This window comes from Dermochelys coriacea, chromosome 6 (genome assembly GCF_009764565.3).
Source record: "Dermochelys coriacea isolate rDerCor1 chromosome 6, rDerCor1.pri.v4, whole genome shotgun sequence".
Classification (NCBI taxonomy): Eukaryota; Metazoa; Chordata; order Testudines; family Dermochelyidae; genus Dermochelys; species Dermochelys coriacea.
In genome coordinates, this window is record NC_050073.1 from 3,842,310 (window position 1) to 3,868,071 (window position 25,762).

General features: G+C 48.7%; 1 protein-coding gene across 1 annotated transcript in view; it reads right to left on the reverse strand.

Annotated features, from left to right (window-relative positions):
* LOC119856516 overlaps positions 1 to 25,762 on the reverse strand; it is a 56,934-nt gene that overhangs the window by 4,606 nt on the left and 26,566 nt on the right. Inside the window, exons 3-8 of the mRNA XM_043517286.1 lie at positions 22,282 to 22,521; positions 13,822 to 14,085; positions 5,729 to 5,968; positions 5,252 to 5,308; positions 2,978 to 3,217; positions 856 to 1,095 (exon numbers count right to left, since the gene is read on the reverse strand). Of these exons, the coding sequence (XP_043373221.1) occupies positions 908 to 1,095; positions 2,978 to 3,217; positions 5,252 to 5,308; positions 5,729 to 5,968; positions 13,822 to 14,085; positions 22,282 to 22,521 (1,229 nt within the window). The 3' untranslated portion in view covers positions 856 to 907. The remainder of the gene's footprint in view (positions 1 to 855; positions 1,096 to 2,977; positions 3,218 to 5,251; positions 5,309 to 5,728; positions 5,969 to 13,821; positions 14,086 to 22,281; positions 22,522 to 25,762) is intronic.

Sequence of the window (25,762 nt, forward strand, 5' to 3'; positions counted from 1 at the left end):
TCAGTGCTGTGCTTGGCACCTGCACAAGGAGAGAAGGTCCCTTCGGGCTCCCCATGCGCGCTACATGGACAGGGCAGTATGCAGGCCCAGGTAACAAAGCTTCTTTATTTCTCTAGTCCTTCTTATCCAGGTGACTCCCAAGAGCTAAAAAGGTGGTAAAGATGGGGACCACTCCTACACTATAGAAATGCAGCTACCTCTAAGGTAGGGCACAGAAACTCTTTAACAACCACCCAACAACACAGCAGAAGAACTTAAAGACGGGAATTACAGAGAGCAGGTTTTGGCTGTTGGGAAGTGGGGATGGGACCTTTGCTGGACTCCTGGCTGCATCAGCAGGGTAGAGAGAAATTGGCAAGTCCCCCACAGTGATATTGGTCACAGATATGTCTCTGGGGCCGATGATGAGTTGAGGAGATGGTCAGAGTTAAGGCTGATTGGGGTAACTGCGTATCGAGGTGCAGCACTAACTTCTGCCTTTGCTCTAGCAGCTCCCAGCACTTGCATATTGGGATGACCAGGAGGAATATTGGAAGGGGAAGGCAGGTTGGGGTGATTTGAGTTAGGGGCACAGAAGGAGGATAGGTATCTGGGAGGAGGCTGGCTCCAGGAACAGCTAGGATTTGCAAAAGCAGCACTATTCTGTGAGGGTTAACACCCCATAGCAATTATACATCAGTTACAGCTCCTGTCCTACTAGGGCTGTTTTAAAATCCTTGGCCCGCCCCATTACCACCATGATGCTTGAGGTGTAAAAACCTAGAGAGATGAGCTAATAACCCCACTGGGATGCACTCAGGGTGCAGGTCCCTAGGAGTGCAGTGGGAGGGAATTTTCTTGATTCCATTCATTTACCCTCCAGTTCATTGATGAGGGCTTGGTTCGTTTCCTTCAGCAACTTGTGGAGTCAGTCCTTGCGTTCTCTGTTCCAGCTCGGCACCAGCTCATACAGCTTTCGCATCTTCTCTGAGTCAGTGTCCTCAGTTCTGATGCTCCCACATTGCCCAGGCTTTGTTGTGACCTGCAACAAGACTTTATCCATATTGGAGACTCGCTGGATCAGCTGCTCTCGGTGCCGGTCAACAAAATGTTCCCCTGAGAGAAAGAGTTAAAAACATGAAGTCACTGAGTTAACAGTTCTCTATGAGCCTCAGAGCTAGAAGGCCTAGAAAAGTGAGACACTCTGCTCCCCCTACAGCAGAGCATAGGAAAACCCAGCTCAGGTCAGCTTCCTTTACATGAATTATAAGCATGCTCACCCATACTTCCACACCATGGATTGTGCTGCATTCTTTGGAATTTGTCTGTGTTTTGTTTTTATGCATGGTGATACCTTGTTAAAGGAAAAAATGTTTACTAACCTGTTCTATAACTGTTGATCTTTGAGAGGTGTTGCACATCTCCATTACACTCTTGGTGGGTGCCTCCGCCATCCAGAGTCATCAGAAATTTTTCCCTCAGTGGTATCCGTTAGGGCAACTTAATCATCCTCTGTCATCACTCACCCACTGCATGCCAGTATAAAAGGCTGAGCCATACCTGCCCTCATCATTTCTTCTTGCTACAAAACTCCAATGCTGAGGGGTAGAAGGGCAGGTTGTGGAATGGACATGTACAACAGATCTCAAAGAATAATTATGGAACAAGTTTGTAACCATTTTTTTCTTCTTCAAGTGATGGCACATATGCATTTTGATGTTGGTGACTTACAAGCCATAAAAGCAGGGAGAGGGATGGCAGGCTGACTAAGACTGGAGGATAATTCGCCCAAATTTAGCATCTTCCCTAGACAGTTCAGTGATGGTATAATGGGATGCAAACATGTGGAATGAAGACCAAGTTGTTGATCTACAAATATCCTGGATAGAAACATGCATAAGCAATCTTGCTGAATGTATGTTTACTTTGCTTGGCGGGGTTACCTCAGCCAGGGGGTAGAATAAGCAAATACAGTAGGCTATTCATGACAAAGTTCTCTGAGACAAGACTGGGAGACCTTTCATTCTCTTTGTGACTGCAACAAATAGCTGGATTGACAAATGGAACTATTTAGACCTGTCAATGTAAAATGCCAAGGCCCTTCTCATATCTCTCCTCTTACCTATTTGAGACTGGTAAAACATAGGTAAGTAAATGTGGAAATCAGATACCACTTTAGAGGGAAACCTTGGATGAGGTGTAGATATACTTTGTCCTTAACAAAAAACTGTATAAGTGAGTTCAGAACCAGCATATGAAGCTCGACCACCTGCCCGGCTGAAGTGATGGCTGGACAGTTGCCACCCACGTAGGAACGAGCAGAGGAGGCTATGCTAATCCAAGCCTGAAATGTTAACCAATCAGAGGAGGCCAGAAACTGAATATAATGAGGCTTTGACAGACTGGTATCTGTGGGTGCGTGAGAGTGGAAGAGACCAGGAAAGAAGCAACAGGAGAAGCTCAACAGCAGTGGAGAAGGCAACTGGGCAGAAGCAGCAGTGACAGAGGGTAAGATCGTAGCAAAGGCAGACAGTGCAGAAGGAACTGAGGTGAGGCAGAGGGATTGGTGAAGGAGTGCAAGTCTAATTTCCTTTCTATTTTATAAAACTGCTTGGGTGTGTCTGCTAATAAAGCTGGATGTCTGCAATTGAGTGCGATCCATCCCACCCATTCTGTAATTGTCTGGCCAACATTCACAGAGTGTTAATATTAAGAAGTAGATGTTTTTCTTTATATGTAATATTGTAATGTTTTCTTATACATATGTATAGAGATCTGTGTATTTTATCATTGCTGATTCAATGTTCTACTGTAACCGCATACTGAAAGCTCTATACATGCGTATGAGAAGTCTCTGTGTGTATCTTAAGTAGTTTATTGTAACCAGATATAGTCTGTGCATCCTATTTATTCCAGTATGGTATGCTGCTTATGGTGTTTTGTTTTTTTGTCTCCAGGAGCACAGGGACAGATTATTTTATTTACTCAATATATTTACCCTCTAGCTCTTCAACCAGGGCTCTGTTTCTTTCCTTCAGTGTCTGGTACAGCCTGTCCTTGAACTTTCTGTCCCCGGTCTGCACCAGTTCATACAGCCTCCGCATGGTCTCCGGGTTGGTTCTGATGCTCCGGTACATCTCAGGCTCCAGTACATCCCTGCAGAGCAGATCCAGGATTTTGTCCACCGAGGAGACTCGTTTGATCAGTTGCTTTTGGTGCCGTTCAACAAAATGTTCCCCTGGGAAAAGGGCACAAAAACCTATGAATAACTCCATTTAATGGTAAAGCTATTGGGGTCTGTGCCTGCCCCAGGGGGAGCTCCAGGATAGATCATGCCTCAGAAGTCACAGCCCCTCCCCCAGCTTCCTGGCACACAGGGGGACATGCCAGCTGCATGATCCTTTGGATGGGGCTATCCGATTCTCTGTTGAACCCAGCCAACTCCATGGGACAGTGGGGACAAGGCCAGAGCCCCACCTCTTCCCTGACCACATTGGTGTTTCTAGTGCCTCAGGGTTGCATGGAGGAAACAGCCCCTCTGTGCCCCTGAAATTGTCCCTGAAATTGCCCATGCTGCCTTCCTTGTGTTTCCCTGGCTGTCACCAATGGGAGTTATCTGCACACACTCAAGACGCAATCAGCGTGTTGGGTGTGCCTATGCTAGCTGGTGGAGGCAGTAGCTGGGCCTGCTTGGTAAAGGTGTGTTTGTGATACGAGGACATGGGTGGATTCCACTGAGGTGTGTGTGACAGAGCTGTGATTACGATGTGAGGAGATCTGTGTTTTGCACCCTTTGCTGTGTGTGAGCAAAGAGCTGCATGTTCCCTTCAGGATCCAGCATGCATCACGTCAATGCACAATTGTGTGTGTTGTATCATTAGCAGGACACGGGGTTGGGGGGGGCTATTACAAAGGGTATTGTACGAAGTGTGATGGAGTATAAGAAGTTTGATGCTTTAATGATGCTCTAGTGAAAGAATAGGGTGAGATGGCATCCCATGAGTACTGGTACGTCTGCAATGGAACTGGGCGGTGTGACTCCCAGCTTCTCTAGATGTACCCACACTAGCTAGTTAAAAATAGCAATGTAGCAAGGGTAGCCTAGGTGGCAGCTCAAGGCCAAGCTACTGCCTGTGCCACCCCAGCTATGCTGCTATTTTTAGTGCGCTAGTTCCAGCAGAGCCAGGGCAGGTCGGTTTACATGAGCTGGGAATCACACTTCACAGTTCAAATGTAGACGTACCCTCAGGTTAAGGGAGTTAAAAGCTGGTTCTTAAATTGCCACTGTGGGGTTTTCTTTCTGGGGAGCTGACTAGGGTGTGTATGTATGCCTGGATCTGGAGCCACCTGAATCTTATCGTGCCAAGGGGCAGCGTGAGATGTGCTATGAGGCACATTGCTCGAAGAGGGCCGAGAGAACATGGCATGGGCAACCTTTTTATTTTCCCTTTTGTCTTTTAATAGTGTTCGATAGAATCCTCTGGGTAAGAGTGAATGGGCTGGAAAAGGAGAAGAGCTTGTACATTTCAGCAACTGTGGGGCTGACAGACTAAAGGTATGCATGTTAATAGGGCATATTGGGGCATTTCTGAAAGGGGGCAGAGTTAAGGTTGCAAGGGCATGTACCTTCATCCTGGTTTTCAGAAGTTTGAGTTTTGCTCAGCTCAGTGTTCTACATGGGGACAACATGCCACCAAGCAACCTTAGCTCTGCCCTGATGTCAGTTTTTGCCATTGACTAGGCAGACTTTGACTGCGTTACCTGGATGGCAGTGAGGATTGGAGAGAGGGCAGCTACTGACTGGCTGTTTGTTCCTCCCCCCACACACACACCACAACTTCCCTGCAGCCTTGCTCCCCCCTGCCCTCTCTCCCTTCCCCTCCCCTCCCATTGTCCTTCCATTTATCTGGTCCCCTCCTAACAAAACCCTGTGCTAAAATTAAACAGAAACAGACTTGGAACACTCATGTGCCACTTGCCAACAACCACCATGGCCTGGGTGTTATATCCCCCTTCCACCTCCCACCCTCCACCCTGTCTGGTTAGACTGTGAGCTCTTTCTCTTATTCTGAAGCTGTCCAGCGTTCAGCACACTGGGGCCCCACCAGGATGGGGTGGGTGTAGTGGGGAGGATTTAGGGTGACAGGGCAGCAGGGAGGAGGCCTGGTCTCTTGTTGGTAGGTTATAGAAGCTGTGTTGCTCTGTGGGTGAATATGCTCAGCCCCTCCATGTAGTTAACCAAGGGTTAATCCTGCTGGCTGATTTGACTCACCTGTAGCTCCTGCACTGGTTTTTAGTGCAGATAACTCCTGGTCCCAGCCATCAGCACCTGCAGGAAAGAGAGCAAGTGGGATACAGACAATGAGGATTGACTTAGGGGAACAGACATCTCAGAGCCAGAGTGTCCAAACTGGGCATGATTCTCCCCCAGCCATAGGAACCACCCCCCATCCTGGTGGCCTCCTTCCCCAGCCCATGAAAGCCCCGATCCAGCTCCCACAGTCACCCACCCGTGGGGGAACTCTCCTCCTCTCTCTGGGACCCCAGAACAGTTAATGAAGAGTTAATCATATTGGGTCATTAACAATTCACTCAAAGCTCCTGCCCTGGCACTAAGGAACTACTTTAGAATCCTTGTCCATCTCTGATACCATAATAATGGGCAAGGGATAAACACGCAGAGCCATGCGCCAGTGCCACCCCTCTGGGAGAGCTGGGGGAGGTTGTTATCTTCATTACAGCTCCTTACCTTCCAGCTCCTCGATGAGGACTCCGTCTGTTGTTTTCAGTGCCTGGTAGAGCTGGTCCTTGCGCCATGAGTCCCAGCTGGGCACCAGCTTGTACAGCTTCCGCATCCTCACTGGGTCAGTTCTGATGCTCTGGTACTGCTCATCATCCAGTACGTCCCCGTAGAGCAGAGCCAGGACTTCGTCCACCCGAGAGACTTGCTGTATCAGCTGCTTTCGGTGCTGCTTGACAAAATGTTCCCCTGAAGAGAAAGACATTTCAAAATTACACAGCCTGGAATTGCTGAATTGAATCACCATGTTATTTCAGACAGTTACCAGAGCCCTGAGCAGGGGTTGAGGCAAAGATTCCCTGCCCCCAGGGGGAGCTCCAGGACAGATGGTGGCTCAGGGTTCATGGTCCCTCCATTGGAGCACATGGAGTGAATAGTTTCTCTGCTCCACTAAGTGCAGGGGCTTACTGTTCCCAGTGCAGGGCACATGACTGAAAGTTTCTCTTTCCCCCCCCCCAAACACACACACACTGCAAGGACAGGACACAGTCTGGTCCTTGGAAACAAAAAGTTTCTTTATTTCTCCAGTTCCTCTTACCAAGGGGAATCTCAAAAGTGCTTCACAGGCAGTACAGATGGGGATCACTTCCCTGCACTGACATGCAGCCACTTCTGGGGCAGGACCTGGCAACTCTAACAACCGCACAATGCAGCACAATTTAAAATAGCAGTGAACAGTTCTAGCTATTGGGGACGAAGGTTATGGGCAGGACCTTTCACAGAATCCCAAGTGAATCAGCAGATGACTTTTTAATCTCTCTCTCCCCTAAGGACAAGACTGTGAAGTTCATTCTTAAATGTCACTGGCTTTAGTGAAGAGTGGGGGGAGATGGGGCAGAGCTAAGGCTGTTTGGGCTAACCACATTGCTAGGTTCAGCACTAATTGTTCCAGCAGCTCCCAGCACAGTGTAAAGGGATGATCCAGGGGGTATACTGGAGGCAGGGCAGGCTAGGATGATTTCTGGGAAGGGCTATAGAGAGAGGTGAGGAGGCCAGCTTGGGGGCCAGCTGGAAGTTGCAGAAGTGGTGCCATTCTGTAAATACATTTGTGGTTACTAATGCAGTTAACTAGGCATTGGGTGATTTATAACTTAGCCTCAGCTCCTGCCCTGGCCCTACAGGGTTGCTTTAAAATCCTTGCTCAGTCCTGAAACCAGTGAGGGCCGAGATGTACAAAGGAACAGTTACTTACTGTAACCATAGTTCTTTGAGATGTGATGCAGATGTGTATTGTACTTAAGTGTGAGCACACCTAGCATGTCAGATCTGGTGAATTTTGCCTAGCACTGTAAGTAGAGGGGTGGTGCTTGCGCATCATGCCTATAGCCCCTCCTCTGCCTATATGAGGCTGTGCAGCCCCAACCCCCATCAGCTCCTACGCACCGAACACTCAGAGATGAGACTCTGATGCAGAGGGGATGGATGGTGGATTGTGAAATACATGTATGCATCATGTTTTGAAGAGCAGTTACAGTAAGTAACCATTTCTTCTTCTTTGAGTAGATGCAGCTCTGTATTTTGCTTAGGTGACTCACAAGCAATACCCTCCCCAGGAGGTGGGGCTTGGAGTCTACCAGAAACCCCCTTTCTGAAGCTTGCATCCATCCTGGAAGATGTGGTAATGGCATAAGTGTTGGTAAATATATGTATGGACGACCATGTAGCAACTCTGCAAATGTCCGATATGAAAACATCACAGAGGAAAGCTTTTGACGTGCTCTTGTTGAATGAGCTTGCACCCACTGAGGGGGAATAACCAAACTATTTCATATACAGTCTTGATGCAGGATGTTATCCATCTAGAAATCGTCTGTGAATGTACTGCTTGATCCTTCTTACAATCTGCATACGACATAAACAGGCAAGGCAAAACACAAAGACATACCTGGTGTCTAATGTATGGAGATGCTGCTCCTCTGGAGATGAATATGGCTTAGGAAAGAACACAGGTAAGTACACAGCCTGGTTCAAATGAAACTTAGAAACCACTTTAGACAAAAAAATGGGATGTGGTCAAAAAGTCCTCTTGACTTTGGAGAACTGTATATAAGAAGGCCCTGCCATCAGAGCCTGCAACTCACACACTCTCCTTGCGGGTGTTACCACTATCAAGAACGCAGTTTTCTGACACAAGAGAAGAAAGGGACAAGTTGCTAGGGGTGCAAATGGAGGTCCCATCAGCACTGTAAAGCCCATGTTAAGGTCCCACAGAGGAACCGGCTTTCAGACTGGAGGATGTAGACAAAGAAGCCCTTTTAAGAACCTTGCTACCATGGGATTGGAGAAGACTGATCTTCCCTGAATGGGGGGGATGAAATGCCAATATCACCGCATTTTCAACAAATTCAGCACAAGTCCCGATGACTGAAGGAACAGCATGTACTCAATGATGTCCTGGATGGAAGCCAGCATCAGTTGAATTCTGCAGGTCAATGACCACATAGAAAAATCTGTTTTCATTTTGCTGAATAGGCCATCCTGATAGGGGGCTTTCTACTGTTGACTAGAATCTGCTGAACAGCTGCCAAACATCGCTCTTCTTCCTCTTTCAACCATGCAGCAGCCATGCCATGAGATGCAAGGTACAAGATGCTACCATGATTCTGAGTGAGTAGGTCAGGATTGACAGGAAGCAGTATGGGAGGCTGAACTGACAGCACAAGAAGGTCAGAGAACCAGCACTGCCTCAGATATGCTGGGCGCAACAAGGATGGATTTAGCCTGGTCCACCATCAACTTGAGGATGACCTGTGGGATGATCAGAATTGAGGGAAAGATGTAGAAGAGCATCACTCAACCACTGAGAGGGAAGGCACAGGACAGGGATCCCAGACTGAGGTTAACTTGAGAGCAGAACAAGTGACATTTCTTGTTACAGCAAACAGGTTGATCACTGGAATGTCCCAGGTTACAAAGATAGTCCAGAGGCCACTTGTGACTCAGCAAAAAATTGCTGCTGAGATGGTCCATAAGGTGATTCTGAACCCCAGGCAAGTTGTCAGCTATTGGAGTGACACGCTCCTTGATGAAAAACTGCCACAATCGGATTGCCTCTTGGCAGAGCACCCTGGAGTGTGTTCCTCCTTGTTTGTTCACTTAATACATTACCACAGTGATATTTCTGGTAAATACGTGAAACACTGAGCCCCTGACAGGGACCCAAAAATATGATATGCATTGTAAATTGTCCGAAGCTCCAGCATGTTGATATGCAGAGAGGACTTCAGCTCTGACCACAGACCTTGGACTTTCAGCAACCCTAGATGTGCTCCCTCTCAGGGAGGCATCAGTGACAACAGTCCTGATTGGTAAGGGCCAGATGAAAGGAATGCCCTGACAAACAAACATTCTCTATAAGTACCAGCTCCAGTGTAAGGAATCCAGGGCCAGTGAAGGAAGATGGACCAATCTGTCCAAGAAGTGAAGAGTCAGATGGTAAACTGTCCTGAGCCACATTTAAAGGGGGTGAAGACAGTGATGAGCTGCCAAAATCTTAACAACCAGTTCCCTATAAAAAATTCTGATTTAAGGGACGTGCCACAGTATGTTTTTTTGTGCCTTTCTCCATAAGAAGTGGCAATGCATTGAGTCATTGAGAGTCATACTTAACAATAAAAAAAACATTTGTACATGTTTATTACAACAGAAACAAAGTATTGCTTTTGTCATAAAAATAAAGAGAAGGGTAAACACCTTTAAAATCCCTCCTGGCCAGAGGAAAAACCCTTTCACCTTTAGAGGGTTAAGAAGCTAGGATAACCTCGCTGGCACCTGACCACAATGACCAATGAGGAGACAAGAGGGAGCTTGTCAAAGCTGGAGGGAGGGAGAAACAAAGGGTCTGTCTGTGTGATGCTTTTGCCGGGGACAGAACAGGAATGGAGTCTTGGAATTTAGAAAGTAATCTAGCTAGATATGCGTTAGATTTTGATTTCTTTAAATGGCTGAGAAAATAGGCTGTGCTGAATGGAATGGATATTCCTGTCTTTGTGTCTTTTTGTAACTTAAGGTTTTGCCTAGAGGGATTCTCTATGTTTTGAATCTAATTACCCTGTAAGGTATTTACCATCCTGATTTTCCAGAGGTGATTCTTTTTACCTTTTCTTATATTAAAATTCTTCTTGTAAGAAATTGAATGCTTTTTTTCATTGTTCTTAAGATCCAAGGGTTTGGGTGTGTGGTCACCTATGCAAATTGATGAGGATTTTTATCAAGCCTTCCCCAGGCAGGGGGGTGCAAGGTTTGGTGAGGATTTGGGGGGGAAAGACATTCCCAAACAACGTTTTCCCAGTAAACCCAGTCAAATGTTTGGTGGTGGCAGTGGAAGTCCAAGGGCAAAGGGTAAAACAGTTTGTACCTTGGGGAAGTTTTAACCTAAGCTAGTAAGAGTAAGCTTAGAAGGTTTTCATGCAGGTCCCCACATCTGTACCCTAGATTTCAGAGTGGGGAAGGAACCCTGACATGAACTCTAGGGTACAGATGTGGGGACCTGCATGAAAACCTCCTAAGCTTATTTTTACTAGCTTAGGTTAAAACTTCCCCAAGGTACAAACTATTTTACCCTTTGCCCTTGGACTTCCACTGCCACCACCAAATGTCTGGGTTTATTTTTGAGAAAGAGTTGTTTGGAAACGTCTTTCCCCGCAAAATCCTCACCAAAACCTTGCACCCCCTGCCTGGGGAAGGCTTGATAAAAATCCTCATCAATTTGCATAGGTGACCACACACCCAAACCCTTGGATCTTAAGAACAATGAAAAAAGCATTCAATTTCTTACAAGAAGAATTTTAATATAAGAAAAGGTAAAAAGAATCACCTCTGGAAAATCAGGATGGTAAATACCTTACAGGGTAATTAGATTCAAAACATAGAGAATCCCTCTAGGCAAAACCTTAAGTTACAAAAAGACACAAAGACAAGAATATCCATTCCATTCAGCACAGCCTATTTTCTCAGCCAATTAAAGAAATCATAATCTAACACATATCTAGCTAGATTACTTTCTAAATTCCAAGACTCCATTCCTGTTCTGTCCCCGGCAAAAGCATCACACAGACAGACCCTTTGTTTCTCCCTCCCTTCAGCTTTGATAAGCTCCCTCTTGTCTCCTCATTGGTCATTGTGGTCAGGTGCCAGCGAGGTTATCCTAGCTTCTTAACCCTTTACAGGTGAAAGGGTTTTTCCTCTGGCCAGGAGGGATTTTAAAGGTGTTTACCCTTCCCTTTATTTTTTGACAGCTTTATTAAACACATATCAACATAACGAACAAGGCAAATGCGACCCCTGTTAATAAAATAATAGACTAGACCAGGGGTGGGCAAACGTTTTGGCCCGAGGGCCACATCCGGTTGCAAAATTGTATCGGGGGCCAGGTAAGGAAGGCTGTGCCCCCCAAAACAGCCTGTCCCCGCCCCCTATCCAACCCCTTCCCACTTCCTGCCCCCGACTGCCCCCCTCAGAACCCGCAACCCATCAATCCCCTCCCGCTTCTTGTCCCCTGACCACCCCCTACCCAACTTGCCCTGCTCCCTCTCCCCTGACTGCCCCAACCCCATCCACCACCCCCCCAACAGACCCACAGAACTCCCACACCTACCCAACCCCTCCAGTTCCCTGTCCCCTGACTACCCCCCAGAACCTCTGCCCCCTCCAACCATTCCCTGCCACTTATCCAACCTCTCCTCCCAGCCCCCTTACCATGCTGCTCAGGGCAGCATGTACGAATGCCGCGTGGCCCGCTGGAGCTCGCAGCCCCACCCCCTTACCATGCCACTCAAAGCAGCAGGAGCTGCAGAGCTGCCCAGGAGCAGTCCAGAGTGTGGGCGCCGGTGGCGCGGCACGCTGAGGCTCTGCGAGAGGGGGGAAGGTGGGGGAAGGGCCGGGGGAGCCTCCCCGGCCGGGAGCTCAGGGAGCCGTAACAATTTTTAACAACCAGCTCTAAAACAGCTTCAAAATGTAACAACTGGTTCACGTGAACCGGTGCGAACCAGCTCCAGCTCACCACTGGGTGAAGATGCAGCCTTGCGAACTGGACCACCTTCGTGCAAGCAGACATATAGCCCAAGAGCCTCAGACACATCTGAACTGTCATGGAAAGCTGAGATTGCAGATTGAAACAGAGGTGGCAAAACTCCTGAAAATGGTTGCTTGGCAGAAATGCTCTCAAACTCATATAGAGTCTAATAGAGCTCCAATGAACTCTATTTTCTGAGTGAGAACTGAAGCTGGCTTCTTGGTGTTTAGGATGAGACCCAGATGGTCAAATAGGTGCAGTGTGGTATTGACATGAGAAAAGACTTCCTCACTGGATCTGCCCCTCTGTAACCAGTCATCCAAATACAGGAAGATGTGGATCCCTTTCTTTCTAAGACATGCCATAACAATGGCCATCCACTTGGTAAAAACCCAAGGAGCACAAGCGAGGCCAAAGGGAAGCATCGTGTACTGGAAATGGTGCTCCGCTAAGATGACTCAAAGAATTTTCTGTGGATTGGCAAAATTGCCATATGAAAGTAGGTGTCCTGAAGGTCCAATACAGCAAACCAGCCATTCCCAGACAATGTTGGGAGGACAGTTGATAGAGTGACCATTAGGAACCTCATGTACCTGATATATTTACCTAAGAACATAAGAACGGCCATACTGGGTCAGACCAAAGGTCCATCTGGCCCAATATCCTGTCTTCCAACAATGGCCAGTGACAAATGCCCCAAAGGGAATGAACAGAACAGGTAATCAAGTGATCCATCCCCTCTCACTCATTCCCAGCTTCTGGCAAACAGAGGCTAGGGACTCCATCCTTGCCCATCCTGCTAATAGCCATTGATGGACCTATCCTTAATGAATTTATCTAGTTCTTTTTTGAACCCTGTTATGGTCTTGGCCTTCACAGCATCCTCTGGCAAGGAGTTCCAGGGGTTGACTATGCGTTGTGTAAAGAAATACATCCATTTGTTTTAAACCTGCTGCCCATTAATTTCATTTGGTGATCTCTAGTTATGAGAAGTAGTAAACAACACTACCTTATCTTCTTTCTCCACATCCGTCATGATTTTATAGACTTCAATCATATCTCCTCTTAGCCGTCTCTTTTCCATGCTGAAAAGTCCCAGTCTTATTAATCTCTCCTCACACGGAAGCTGTTCCAGACCCCTAATAATTTTTGTTGCCCTTTTCTGAACCTTTTCCAATTACAATGTATCTTTTTTGAGATGGGGCAACCACATCAGCACACGGTATTCAAGAAGTGGGTGTACCATGGATTTATATAGAGGCAAGTTGATATTTTCTGTCCTATTTTCTATCTATTTGTTGAGGCCACAAAGGTTGAGAACAGGTCTTACCCCTCCCTTGGGTTTGGGCACCAGAAAATACAGAGAATAGAAACTCAGAACTCAGTGACCCAGTGGAACCTTCTCCACAGCTCCCAACACAAGCAGAAAGTGAAAATGCTTGAAAAGTGGTATCTCATGAGTCTGTTTCATGAACGATCTGCAGATTGAAAGCTGCTCCTTGACTTGGGCTTCACATAGACACAACAAACACTACGTGTGGGGATCGTTATTGGGGATCACCCCCACACACGACGGACAATGTTTAAACCCTGGTGAAAGCATCAGCAGGGAACACTTAAAGTACAAACTAACACTAAGTCCAAATAGCCCTACTCTAGGATACTAATGAACTATAGTCAACTAGAGAAAAGTCACTGAATAGAGGATTGTGAGGCTTGAAACCACACAAAATTCCGACTCCAGCTATGGGTGGTAAGAAGGAACTGAGGTAGGTCAGGGCAGTGCCACCTCATATAACTGGGGAGGGACTATGGCCATGAGGTGTGAGTGCCACCCCTCTATAAGTACTGCTAGACAAAACTCTCCTGCTCCGGCATGCTTGGTGTGCACACACTTAAGTGGGATACCTGGCTACATCTACTCAAAGAAAAATCCAGAAAGATGAGCTAGTGCCTCTCTGGGCTGGGCTCAGGGGACAGTTCCCATGGGGATGGAAAGGGAGGTTATTTTCTTACTCCATTTATTTACCTTCTAGCTCTTTAATGAGGGCTCGATTTGTTATTGTCAGTGCCTGGTAAAGCCAATCTTTGTGTAGCGTGTCCCACCTCGGCACCAGCTTGAACAGCTTCCGCATTCTCTCCAGGTCAGATCTCTCAGATGAGATGCTCTGGTACTGCTTATAGTTCAACACATCCCCCTGTAGCAGGCCCAGGACTTTGTCCACTGAGGAGATTCGTTGAATCAGTTGTTCTTGGTGCCGAATCACAAAATGTTCCTCTGGACAGAGAGGCACTAAAAACAACAATAAATCCCTGAGTGCTATTTCAAGCTGTTTAGGCCAATTCAAGCTGTTCCCTGGAGCCGGTTAGCCACAGCCCTGAACAAGGGTTGGGGCAAAGCTTCCTTCCTCCCAAGGGGAGCTCCAGGACAAATGGTGCCTCAGGAGTTACCAAACATCTTTAGGGGCACATGGAGAGAACAAGTTCTCTGCTCTGCTCAGTGCAGGGACTCTTACTATCCCCAGTGCAGGGCACATATTAGGAAGGGGAATGAAAGCTCCTTTGTACCCCACCCTCCATGCTGCATGGATGGGGCACAATCCTGTCCTTGATAACAAAGCTCCATTATTTCTCCAGAGTTCTTATCCAGGGGAATCTCAAAGTGCTTTACAGGCTGTAGAGATGGGATCACTTCCCTGCACTGACATGCAGCTGCTTCTGGAACAGGACCTGGCAACTCTTTAACAACCACACAACAACACAGCACAATTTAAGACAGGCAATGAAGGGTTCTAGCTGTTGAGAAAGGGGGAGGAGGGGAAAGACCTTTCATGGAAACCTGAGTGGATGAGCAGATGGCTCCTTAATCTCTCTCTTCCTGGAGACCATGAAGTTCGTTATTAAATGTCCTTGCTTCAGTGAAGAGTGGGGGGAGATGGGGCAGAGCTAAGGCTGTTTGGGGTAACCACGTTTCTAGGTTCAACGCTAAGTTCTGCCTGTGCTCCAGCAGCTCCCAGCACATGTGTAATGGGATGATCCAGGGGGAATACTGGAAGGGGGGCAGGCTGGGGTAATTTCTAGTAATTTCACCGTAGAGAGAGGTGAGGGGACCAGCTCAGGGGACAGCTGGAGTTTACAGAAGTGGTGCCATTCTGTAAATACATTTGTGGTCACAAGTGCAGTTAACTAGGGATTGGGTGATTTATAATTTAGCTGCAGCTCCTGCCCTGGCCCTGGGGGCTAATTTAAAATCCTTATTCACATAGGTGCCGACTCCGTGGGTGCTCCGGAGCTAGAGCACCCACAGAAAAAAAAAGTGGGTGCCCAGAACCTACTGGCATCCCCAGGATCAACTCCTCCCTCTCTTGCCCAGCATCTCCTGCCCGCTGGTGATCAGCTGTTCAGCGGCGTGCAGCAGGTGCTGGGGGAGAGGCGGCGGAAAGAGATAGGACAGAGTGGGGACAGGGAGACAAAGGGCAGTGGTGGGGCTTTGGGCAAAGGGGTGGAGTGGGGGCAAGGGGCCTGGGGCAGAGTGGGGGTCGAGCACTCCTGGGGAAATGAGGAAGCCAGCATCTCTGCTTCTTCAGCCCTGACACCACAGTGATGCCTGAGGTATTGAAACCCAGAGAGATGAGCTAGTGCCCTTCTGGGTTGGGCTTGTGGGGGCAGCTCCGCTGGGGACAAAGGGAATGGTTATTTTCTTACTCCATTTATTTACCCTCTAGCTCTTTAACAAGGGCTGGGTTTGTTATTGTCAGCACCCAGTACAGCTGGTCCTTGTCCCTTGCATCCCAGCTCGGCAACAGCTCATACAGCTTCTGCATTCTCTCTCGGTCGGAGCTCTCAGCCGAGATGGTCCAGTATTGATCATCATTCAGCATGTCCTCATGTAGCAGACGCAGGACTGTGTCCACTGGGGAGACTCGCTGAATCAGCTGCTCTTGGTGCCGCTCCACAAAATGTTCCCTTGGTGAGTGAGGCACTAAAAACAATAAATCTGTGAGTGCTATTTCCAGCTCTTCAGACTATTTCAGGCAGTTCTCTGAGGTGGTTTAGCCAGAGCCCAGAGCAGGGATTGAGGCAAACCTGCCCTGCCCCCAGCGGGAGCTCGAGGACGGATCATGCCTCAGGTGTCACTGTCCCTCCCCCAACTCCGCAGCGTGCAGGGGACCATGCTTGAGGTTGTGTTCCCCGCCCCCAAAGAACGCTATCATCCATTAAGAACAATTCTCTCTCATTTCTCTCCCCCAAACCACACTGACGACTGATCTTTGCTTTGTGGACTCAAAGACATCCAGGCCTCAACACAAGCAGTGAGGACATTGGACCATTGGTGTCAGACTGGCCAGATCTGCCAGCCTCCGAGATGTGCAGTGATAGGTTCCTGCTCTTTTCCCCTCACCTAACATTCCCCTTTTCATCCCACTCCAACCTCCCTCTATCTCAGCCCTCTCCAGTGCTATGTCAGGTGACTAACGTTAACTGTCCCAACCAGCACCAGTACAGCAAGAGGAGAGCATCTACCCAGCTCTGGAAGGATGGCCTTGTGATTAAGGCACTCCCCTGGGACACATGATACCTGGGGTCAGTTCCTGGTTCTAATACAAGCTTCTTATGTGACCTCAAGTAAGTCTTTCCACCCTTCAGGGCATCCGTTCTCCTTCTGCTCAATGGAGAGAATAATCCTTCCCTTCTTCCACCTCCTGTCTGCGCTGATGCAATCTCTTCAGAGGAGGGACTGTCTCTTCCCCTCTATCTGTTGTGACAAAGCTCTGTCCTTGCCTTCGTGGGTCCCATGTTTCCTGGCAGATTTCGCTAGCCTCAGAGGCTCACTGTGACCCTCCACGTAACCCTTTTTTCTCTAGAGACAAGAGTCACAGTCTACTGAGCCATTTTCATCATAAGCCAGCAAGGGAGATGAGAAGTTATCCTTCCTTGCACAGTCTCTGTTGTCTCCCAGCCTCAGTGATTAATCAAGGGGCAAAGGTGGGGGGGGAGAGCCCGGGCCCACCCTCTACTCCTGTCTCCATCCCAGGGACCCTAATAGTATCAGCTATGGTAGCTGACCTTTTAGATACATGACATATACAATTCCCTGGGCTACTTCCCCCACAGCAGCCCTCACTTCCTTAAGCTCAACTTCACCCTTACCTCAGGGCCTCCTTCCTTGTGCCTGATATGGTGTGTACTACTCAGTCTCTCCAACAGCACAACTTCCTCCCACAGCTCCTGACATGCACTTCCCCTGTTCGATCTGTCCTGCTCTTTCTTCTCTAACATAAAAGCCATCAGCAAAATGACCATTCTCTCCCTGCAAAGGAAGCTGTTTCATGAAGCCAGGCTCTTGTGTTAACCTCTCCTCTCCGAGGAGCCCTCCTAGAAACTCAAATCAATTGCTCCAGGTAAGTCACCATAAAAAACTAAACTCTCTGTGCTGACAGACCCCCCCAGGCCACAACTGGCTGTTGAATGTTCTGACAGTGTCATTCATTTAACCTCCTGGGCCATGCCTTTCTTCAGGTAACACAACAGCAACTGCCACAGCCTGTGTAATGGGACAGGCCAGGAGGAATGTAGGAACCACCAGGTTGGATCTAGTCCATCTAGCCCAGTGTCCTGTCCCTAACAGTGGCCAGAACCAGTATCAGATTTGGGGTAATTAGCCCGGTATACCAAGTCTCATCCTGATATCTAAGGTTATGTCTATGCAGCAAGCAGAAACCCACAGCAGTGAGTCTCGGATCCTGGGTCTACAGATTTGGGCACCTGGGGCTTGCATAGCTTGCAGATGTTCTGACTTGGAGTGTGAAGCATAGGCAGTTGGCTTAGAGCCCAAACATCTACACAGTTATTTATAGAGCTGTACCATGAGCATGAGCCTGTAGTCTCGCTGCCATGGGTTTCTGCTTTCTGTGTAGACATACACTTATAGCCAGAGATTATCTTAGGTCCTAAGCATGAGGTTTGACATCCCTCACAAAATATGTTAGCATTAATATGTCTGAATGTTCTTGTTATCAATAGAAATGTCCAGCCCTTTGGCAATCTTGCTAAGTTCTTGGCCTCAATGGCTCCTTGTGGCAAGGAGTTCCAGAGTATAATTATACCTGGTGTGAAAAATGATTTCCTTCTATTTGTTATCAATTTGCCATCCTTTATTTGTTGACTGTCCCCTTGTTCTTTTAGAGAGACAAGGTGGGTGAGGTAATATCTTTTATTGGACCAACCTGGGACCGACATGGATACAACAACCCTTGTTCTGTTGTTAGGGCCAGGAATATCAGAAGCTCCTGATGGCCCGCCTCCATCTCAGGAGTTATTTTACAGACTTTATTAAGTCCTCTGTCATAGAGTGGCTGGCCCATGTAAATAAAGAAGGTCCATCTACCTTATGCCAGATCAAGTGCTCCCAGTAGGGTCAATTAAGAGGGCAGAGCAGCACCTGAAGCTATAAAGGATCAGGGAGAATCAGAGAGGGGTAGTCTGTATAAGCTGGAGATCTCGGGTGAGTCAGTGAGGAAAAGGAAAAGTGCCAGAACCAGGAGATTATTCATGGTTCCTGGAGAAGGTTGAAGGCAGGAGAGTATCACAACCCAATGGCCCCCTCCCTCAGGGAGTCCCCTGGGGAGGCAGATCAGCATTGTATGTTGCAAACGCTGTTGCAAGCATCGCAAGGCATGTTGGGAAGGGTTAAAGGTGTGAGTGTGGAGTGGAAGATTCCTTTGCAGGTTTTGAGAGGCTGGGGGGGGGGAAAGAAGGAAGAGAGAAGAGAACGGGTTAACTCCACGCTTCTGCTGGGCTCAAAGATAACACGCTGACTCCAACTCAAGGCCGCAGCACACATCTGACTCTCGGCTGCCTGCCAAGAAAGACGGGTGCCTAGTCCACCCCAACCAGCCGTGAGAAAGGAGGATTCAGCTGAACAGGACTGCAGAGGCAGCCAAACCGAGTGAGACAGTGAAGGCCAGCAGGAGGAAAACAACCGTTTTCTTGTCCCTGGGGCCGGTGTGTTTTGGGGAAACTGAGGAGACCACAGAAAGCCTGTTTGGACTGGTATAAAGAGCACCAGGAACAGAGGTGGAACAGAGGTCCCTGAACAAGCCACCCCCAAAAGAACCCAGGACTTAAAAACCCTCCTGAGAGCCAACACAAGTTGTCCACCCTTCGCCCCCTCTTCTTCTTATGTTACATCCAGGCTTGGCCAGCCTCGGGTAGTGCATGTGTGAGTATGAAAGTGGGCTAGGGCTTGGGGCACTAACGCTTCTTCCTTTCTTTGAGTGACGTGGGGAACACCCTGCACTCTCTGCTGTTATTTTATTATTTTTATTAATAAAGCTTTAAAACTTAGACACTTGGTGTGTTCCTTCATCCCCTTCCCCACAATCCTGCGGCCTCATCTTGATCACCTGACACCTCAGGCAGATTGGTAACAGAAATCTATCACAAGAGCTGCAAGAGGGTTTGCTGGGTGACTTTCCCAAGACAGAGAGCCAGAGATGGAGGGCCGAAGGCAGGAGAGGGGGTTGCCTGCTGGATCTAAATTGAAGAGCCAGAGCCAAGGTCAGAGGGGGCTGAGGGCAGGGGAGAGGCAGAGGGGCTTATCCACTGACATCTCTGATCTGGACCCAGGGGAAGTGTGAGAGGGCCAGGGCATTAACGGATGCTTCCCTGGTGAGGATGATCTCCCAGCAGACAGGCTATGGAGGTTTCCACTGGGGGAAATGGTGTTGCACTTCAACTGGAAGGGCCATGTGAGTGTCCCAGAAGAGGGACAGAAGAGGACTGACAGAGCCTGGGTGTGGGGAAAGATGCTAGAATATGGTATGTGTCATGTCAGTGGAAGTGATGTCTTGGGATTTTAAGGACTATTTGCACTGGGATGATAAATTGACTATATTTTGGCACTTATATTTCAGATTATTTGCACAATGTGTTTGGAATAAACTAGCCCAAAGAAGGGGTATTAATGAGGCAAGAGAACCTGGTGTGGAATTACTGGGGACTCTGCAAAAGGGAAACTGAGGAAGATACATTTGTGCTGTGGCCTGTAGCAAGAGGATGTTCCACGTAGTGCCTCCCTATGACACCCCTCTTATTTGTGTCCTCTATATGGGAAACAATACAAGGCTTTTCAATTTCTCTTTTCCCCAATGTGTTCCCCAGACAATAATGAATATAAAGGAGGACAAAGGAGTATAGGAGAGCTGGCAGTCTCTATGTAGCAGCAGACAATATTAAAGGCACAACTGCAAACTATCCCAAGATAAAGGAAAGATAAAGAGAATAATAGGAGGCCAATATGCCTCCATCAGAAGCTCTTTAATGGCCTGAAAATCAAAAGGAAATTTTACAAAAAAAAGGAAACATGGACAAATTGCTAAGGAGGAGTACAAAAGAATAGCACAAATGTGTAGGGACAAAATCAGAAAGACTAAGGCACAAAATGAGTTACACCTGGCAAGGGATATAAAAGGCAATAAGAATAGGTTCTTTAAATATATTAGGAGAAAAAGAAAGACAAAGGAAAGTATAACTCCTCTACTTAGCAGAGAAGGAGAGCTAATAATGGATGACATCAAAAAGGGTGAGGTGTTAATGTCTCTTTTGCTTTAGTCTTCACTAAGAGATTAATGGTGACTAGTTACTCAACACAATTAATATTAACAGCAAGGGGGAAGGAGCACAAGCCAAAATAGGGAGAGAAGAGAACAAAGAATATTTAGATAATTTAGATAAAGTCAAGTTGGCAGGGCCTGATGAAATTGACCCTAGGGTACTTAAGGAATTACTTGAAGCAGCTTATGAACCATTATCTCTGAGAAGTCACAGAGCATGTGTGAGGTTCCAGAGTACTGGGAAGGGAGGACGGGGGGCTTGGGTGCAGGAGGTGAGGTGAGGCTCGGTGGGTTTGGGGTTCCTGGTGTGGGGGTGAGGCTCAGCAGCAGGTTTTAGGTGCGGGGGGAGCTGGATGGACAGGGGGAGCAGCTCTCCATACAGTGACCCTTCTTCCCAGCCCTGCACCCGGAACCCCCCCACCAAGCCCCTCTGCATCAGGAGCATGCTGAAATGCCCCCCCCCAGCGAGCTCCCCAAACCCCCACTCCTCCAAGCCTCACCCCCTGCATCAGGAGCTCACCGCACCCAGACTCCCACCAGCTGCACCCTGAGACCCCCCCACACCAAGCCCCATTCCCCCGGCACCTAGACGCCCCCCCTTGAGCCTTAACCACCTTCATCTGGACCCCCTGCCAAGTACCACTCCCTCTGCACCCATAACACCCCAACAAGCCCCTGTACATCCAGATCCCACCTGGACCCCCTCCGAGCTGCCCACATCCAGATTGTGCCACACGGAACTCTGCTACTCTTGAGAAAATTCTGCACCAAAAAATTAAAAAATTTAAAATTCTGCACACTTCTGAATATTTGTCAAAAGAACACAGTAACACAATAACAATATAATCACATCATTTTCAATTATTGTGGTAATTTATTTCAAAATACTTGTCAGCAAATAATTGAACATGGTGTAATTATGTTGTGTTATTTTGACTAATAAAATATGCAGAATTTCAAAATGTGAGCAGAATTTTTAATTTTTCAGCACAGAATTCCCTCAAGATTACCTTATCCCTTTTACTTGGTATCACTTAATCCATGATCTTTTGTTAATAAACTTGGTTTGCTTTTGTTATAAATCATCAGTGTTGGGTAAGTCCAATACAGTGTGTGCAACTGGGAGTGTTCTACTTTCTCTGTGGAGGCAGTGACCCTGCAGTAGGATAATTTGGGAGAAAATTTGGGAATGAAAGGATACTAAAATCAGCCTGCAAGGAGTAACCATCTTGGGCAAAGCCAGGGTGAGGCTTGTGGGCTGCTGGCCGGTTATTGGCATCAGAGCTCTACACAGCTACAAGACACCCAGGTTACAAGGCATATGGTGAATCCCAAAACATCACAATTATTCTATAAAATAATTGTTTTAACATTATTTTCTCCTCTATCCCATTTCATTAATGCAACAGTCACTGTCAGCACCTCTGTAATGAGATGAGCCAGTGGAAGGGGTTGGTCAGGTTGGGGTGATTTCAGGAAAGGGATGTAGAGGCAAGTGAAACAGTTGGGAGGAGGCTGGGTCAGGGAACAGCTGTGAGTTTTTAGAAATGCTCCTCTCTATAAACAGACTCGTGGACCAGATCCACAAAGGTATTTAGTCTTCTAAAATCTGCTGATTTCAATGGGAGTTAGGAGCCCAAATGTCTTTGAGGATCTGGGCTGATTGTCACAAAGGCACTCAACTAAGGGCTGACACTATCGTGACTATCGGATACTCATGCCCAAGCAAGGTACTTGGACAAGTCCCAATAGCACAGTGATGGGCAAGGGATAAAAACCCAGAGAGACAAGCTGGTGTCCCCTCTGGGATGGGTTTGGGGTGTCGTGCCCTGGAGGTGCCAGGGACGATTATTTTCTTGATTCCATTTATTTACCCTCTAGCTCTTTGATGAGGGCTTGGTTTGTTTCCTTCAGTGCTTGATAGAGCCGGTCCTTGCGCTCTGTGTCCCAATTTGGCACCAGCTCGTACAGCTTCCGCATCTTCCCCGGCTCAGTACAGATTTCCACGTATTGCTCATTGTCCAGTACATCTCCATACAGCAGAGCCAGAACTTCATCCACCAAGGAGGCTCGTTTGATCAGCTGCTCTTGGTACCACTCAACAAAATGTCCCCCTGAGTAAAAAGACATGAAAAACCATACTGAATCAATGGGTTTACTGGCCAGACTATTCAGGGCTGGTCCAGGGGTCTACCCAGGATATCAGACATGGTTGCCCTATGTCACCTGACTCACACTTATGGGGCTCAGGCTGTGAGGCTAAAAATTGCTATGTAGATATTTGGGCTCCAGCCAAAGCTCTGGGACACTCCATCCTGGTCCAAATGTCTACACAGCTATTGCTCAGCCCTGAAGCCAGAGCCCCACAAAGCCAAGTCAGCCATGGAATTTTTATCCCTGTGTAGACATACCCTTAGCCACAGCTCTGAGAAGGGGTTGGGACAAAACTGCTCTGACCCAGGACGGATCATGTCTCAGAATTGCAATCCGTCCCTCAGCTTCCCATCATGCAGGGGGACATACCAGCTGCATTGGATAGGACCCCCGGCTCTCCATTGAATCCAGACATCTGCTACCCTCACGCAGCACCGAAATGCAGCCATCTCTGGGGTGGGGTTTAACAGCCATTTAACAGTTGCACAACAGTGTTAAGCTAGAGTTCAGGACAGGAAGTGCAGGGGGCAGATGCTGGCTGCTGGGAGGGGGAGTGTGGCAGACAACTCATGGAATTCCAGACGGAATCAGCAGAGAACAGCAATTAGGCAATCGCCTGACTGTGATTCTCCTATAGACATGCCCTTGCCTTAAGTGAATGGGGATGGAAGTGGGAGGGAAGGGGCAGAGTTAAGGCTGTTAGTGGTAACTGCTCTTCCAGGGCCTGCACTAACTCTTGCCCTTGATCTGACAGCTCCCAGTACCTGTGTCATGAGAGAGTTCTTTGAGGAGGACTATTGTCAGCAGCACCTTTGGGTAAGAGAGGGGAAAATTGATTCAGTCAGGGCTACCCCTTCCCAGATAGCAAATGGGTCACCAGGCAGCCCTCCACCTCCACCCCTTTCCAAGGACAGTAGAAACTCCAGGGCAGAACCTGGGGGCAGGGACTCAAGATGGCAGGAGAAACTACAGCGTCAGTTTCAACAACACAGAACTTCATACAGTGGTGATGTCATCAGACTCCCCCTCCTCCAGTTTTTACTGTGGACATGCTCTTCCCCTTGCTGATTGGCCATTTGCTCCTACCCCCTCCTTCCCAGTCATTTCCCTTCAGTCTTACTCTTTCTCCCCTCACTCTGTTCCCCCCCCCAGCTCCCTTTGCCTCCCCTACCCAAAAACTAACCCAAAAGGAAAGCCTGTGGCACTAGCATGTGCGTGTCACCCACCACTCGGCCTGGGTGTTCTGGTCCTTCCCACAGCCCTGGCTGTGCTCTGTATTGAGTCTGTGAGCTCTTTGGGATGGGGACTGTCCCTTTGGTATGGAGCCTCCCATGAGTTTCCCAGCTCCTGGAGCTCCAGCCTACACGTGGAGGGACCACTACCCAAAGGACTACAATGACTACCAGAGGCCTCTGAGCCCATTCCCAGCATGCTTGGAGTCAGGGGTGGGGGCAGAAGAAACTAGAAATCCCTGCTGGGGCAAGTTAGGGAGGTGTCTTCAGGAGCAACCCCTGGAGCAATGACAAAGCACAGCCCCCAGCAAGCTAGCCAGGGAGGGGCAGCCTGACTTTACACAAAGGAGAGAAAAGTCAGTTTGAGTCTGCACCTTGCGAGAGAGACGGTGTGGCTCAGGGAGTCCCTGCTGAATTTCCCCTTCCCCTTAAGGACGTTCTTGGGTTGCTTGAGACCGGGGCTGCAGAGATCAGGCGGCTCCAAATCTGCAGTGACCAGTATCCAGAGGGACGTCCCACCCAGCACCAGCTACCAACAGCCAATCCAGACTCCAGGAGGATTTCAGCCCAGGGAAGCAGCAAGCCCGGTTGGAGTCAGGAGAGGACCCTGCCTCAAGCCACGGTGAAGAAAAAGTAAGGGGACCATTTGTTTAAGTTGGCCAGTGCCATAGCACTGCGACACTGCATAACAGGACACATGGCATCCTTAGGGAGACCAGGTGTCCAGTTTTGGACTGGAAAACCTGGTCAAAAAGGGATCCTGGCTGCTCTGGTCAGCATCACTGACCGGAATGTTAAAAGTCCCGTCGGCAGTGCTGCGACACTAAGGCAGGCAAGTCCCTATCTGTCCTGGCACTGCGCCCCATAAACGACCTGCAGGTCTGGCGCTAGTGCGGGGGGCAAGAGGCTTTGCACATTGCCCCCGCCCCAAGCAGTGGCTCCACACTCCTATTGGCTGGGAACTGGCCAATAGGAGCTGGAGGGCAGGGCCTGCAGGCAAGAGCAGCAAGTGGAGCCTCATACCTCGCACCCCGCCTACTAGCGCCAGACATGCTGGCTGCTTCTGGGGTGCACCTGCGCAACACGGTTTCAGGAGAGGCAGGGACTATCCTGCCTTAGCCCCGCTGCACTGCTGACTGGGACCCACCAGAGGCAAGCCTGTGCCCCAACCCTCTGCCCCCAACCCAAAACCCCCTCCTTCACTCCAAAGCCCTCATCCCTGGCCCCACCCCAGAGCCCTCACCCTTTCCCACACCCCAACTTCCTGCCTCAACTCACAGCCCCCTCCCACACTCCAAATCCCTCGGCCCCATCCCCCCAGCCTTCAGCCCCCTCCTGCACTCCAAATCCCTCATCCCCAGCCCCACCTCAGAGCCATCACCCCCTCCCACATCCCAACTCCCTGCTTCAACCCGCAACCCCCTCCCACATTCCAAATCCCTCGGCCCCAGCCTGGAGTCCCCTCCTGCACCTCAAACCCCTGTCCCAGCCGAGTGAAAGTGAGTGAGGGTGGGGGAGAGTGAGCCACCAAGGGAGGTGGAATGTAGTGTGCAAGGGGCAGGATCTTAGGGAAGCGGCAGGGGCAGGGCAAGGGTGTTTAGTTTTGTGCAATTAGAAAGTTGGCAACCCAAGGTATCTCCCCCGGCCTCAGGATAGTACAGAGAGGGAGCTAGGTTAGAGGAGCTTGTGGTTAGGAGGTGAAGAAATGGCTTATTTATTAATTATTACCTACCCTTAGCCCCTTCCTTGCCCAGATCCTATTTTCATGTCTCCAGTAAAGTCCCCACTCTGTGCCACTGGTATTGTTGCTGTGCCATTCCTTTGCTGGGTTTGTTTCAATTACCTTGTTGTCCCCTGTGTTCTGAGCTTTATGCTCCTTGCTGCTAGTAGCATGGTCACTGATTTCTTAATGGACAGCACCCCTGTGTATATGGCACAGCAAGGAGTCACCCTGAGTGGAGGCATCTAA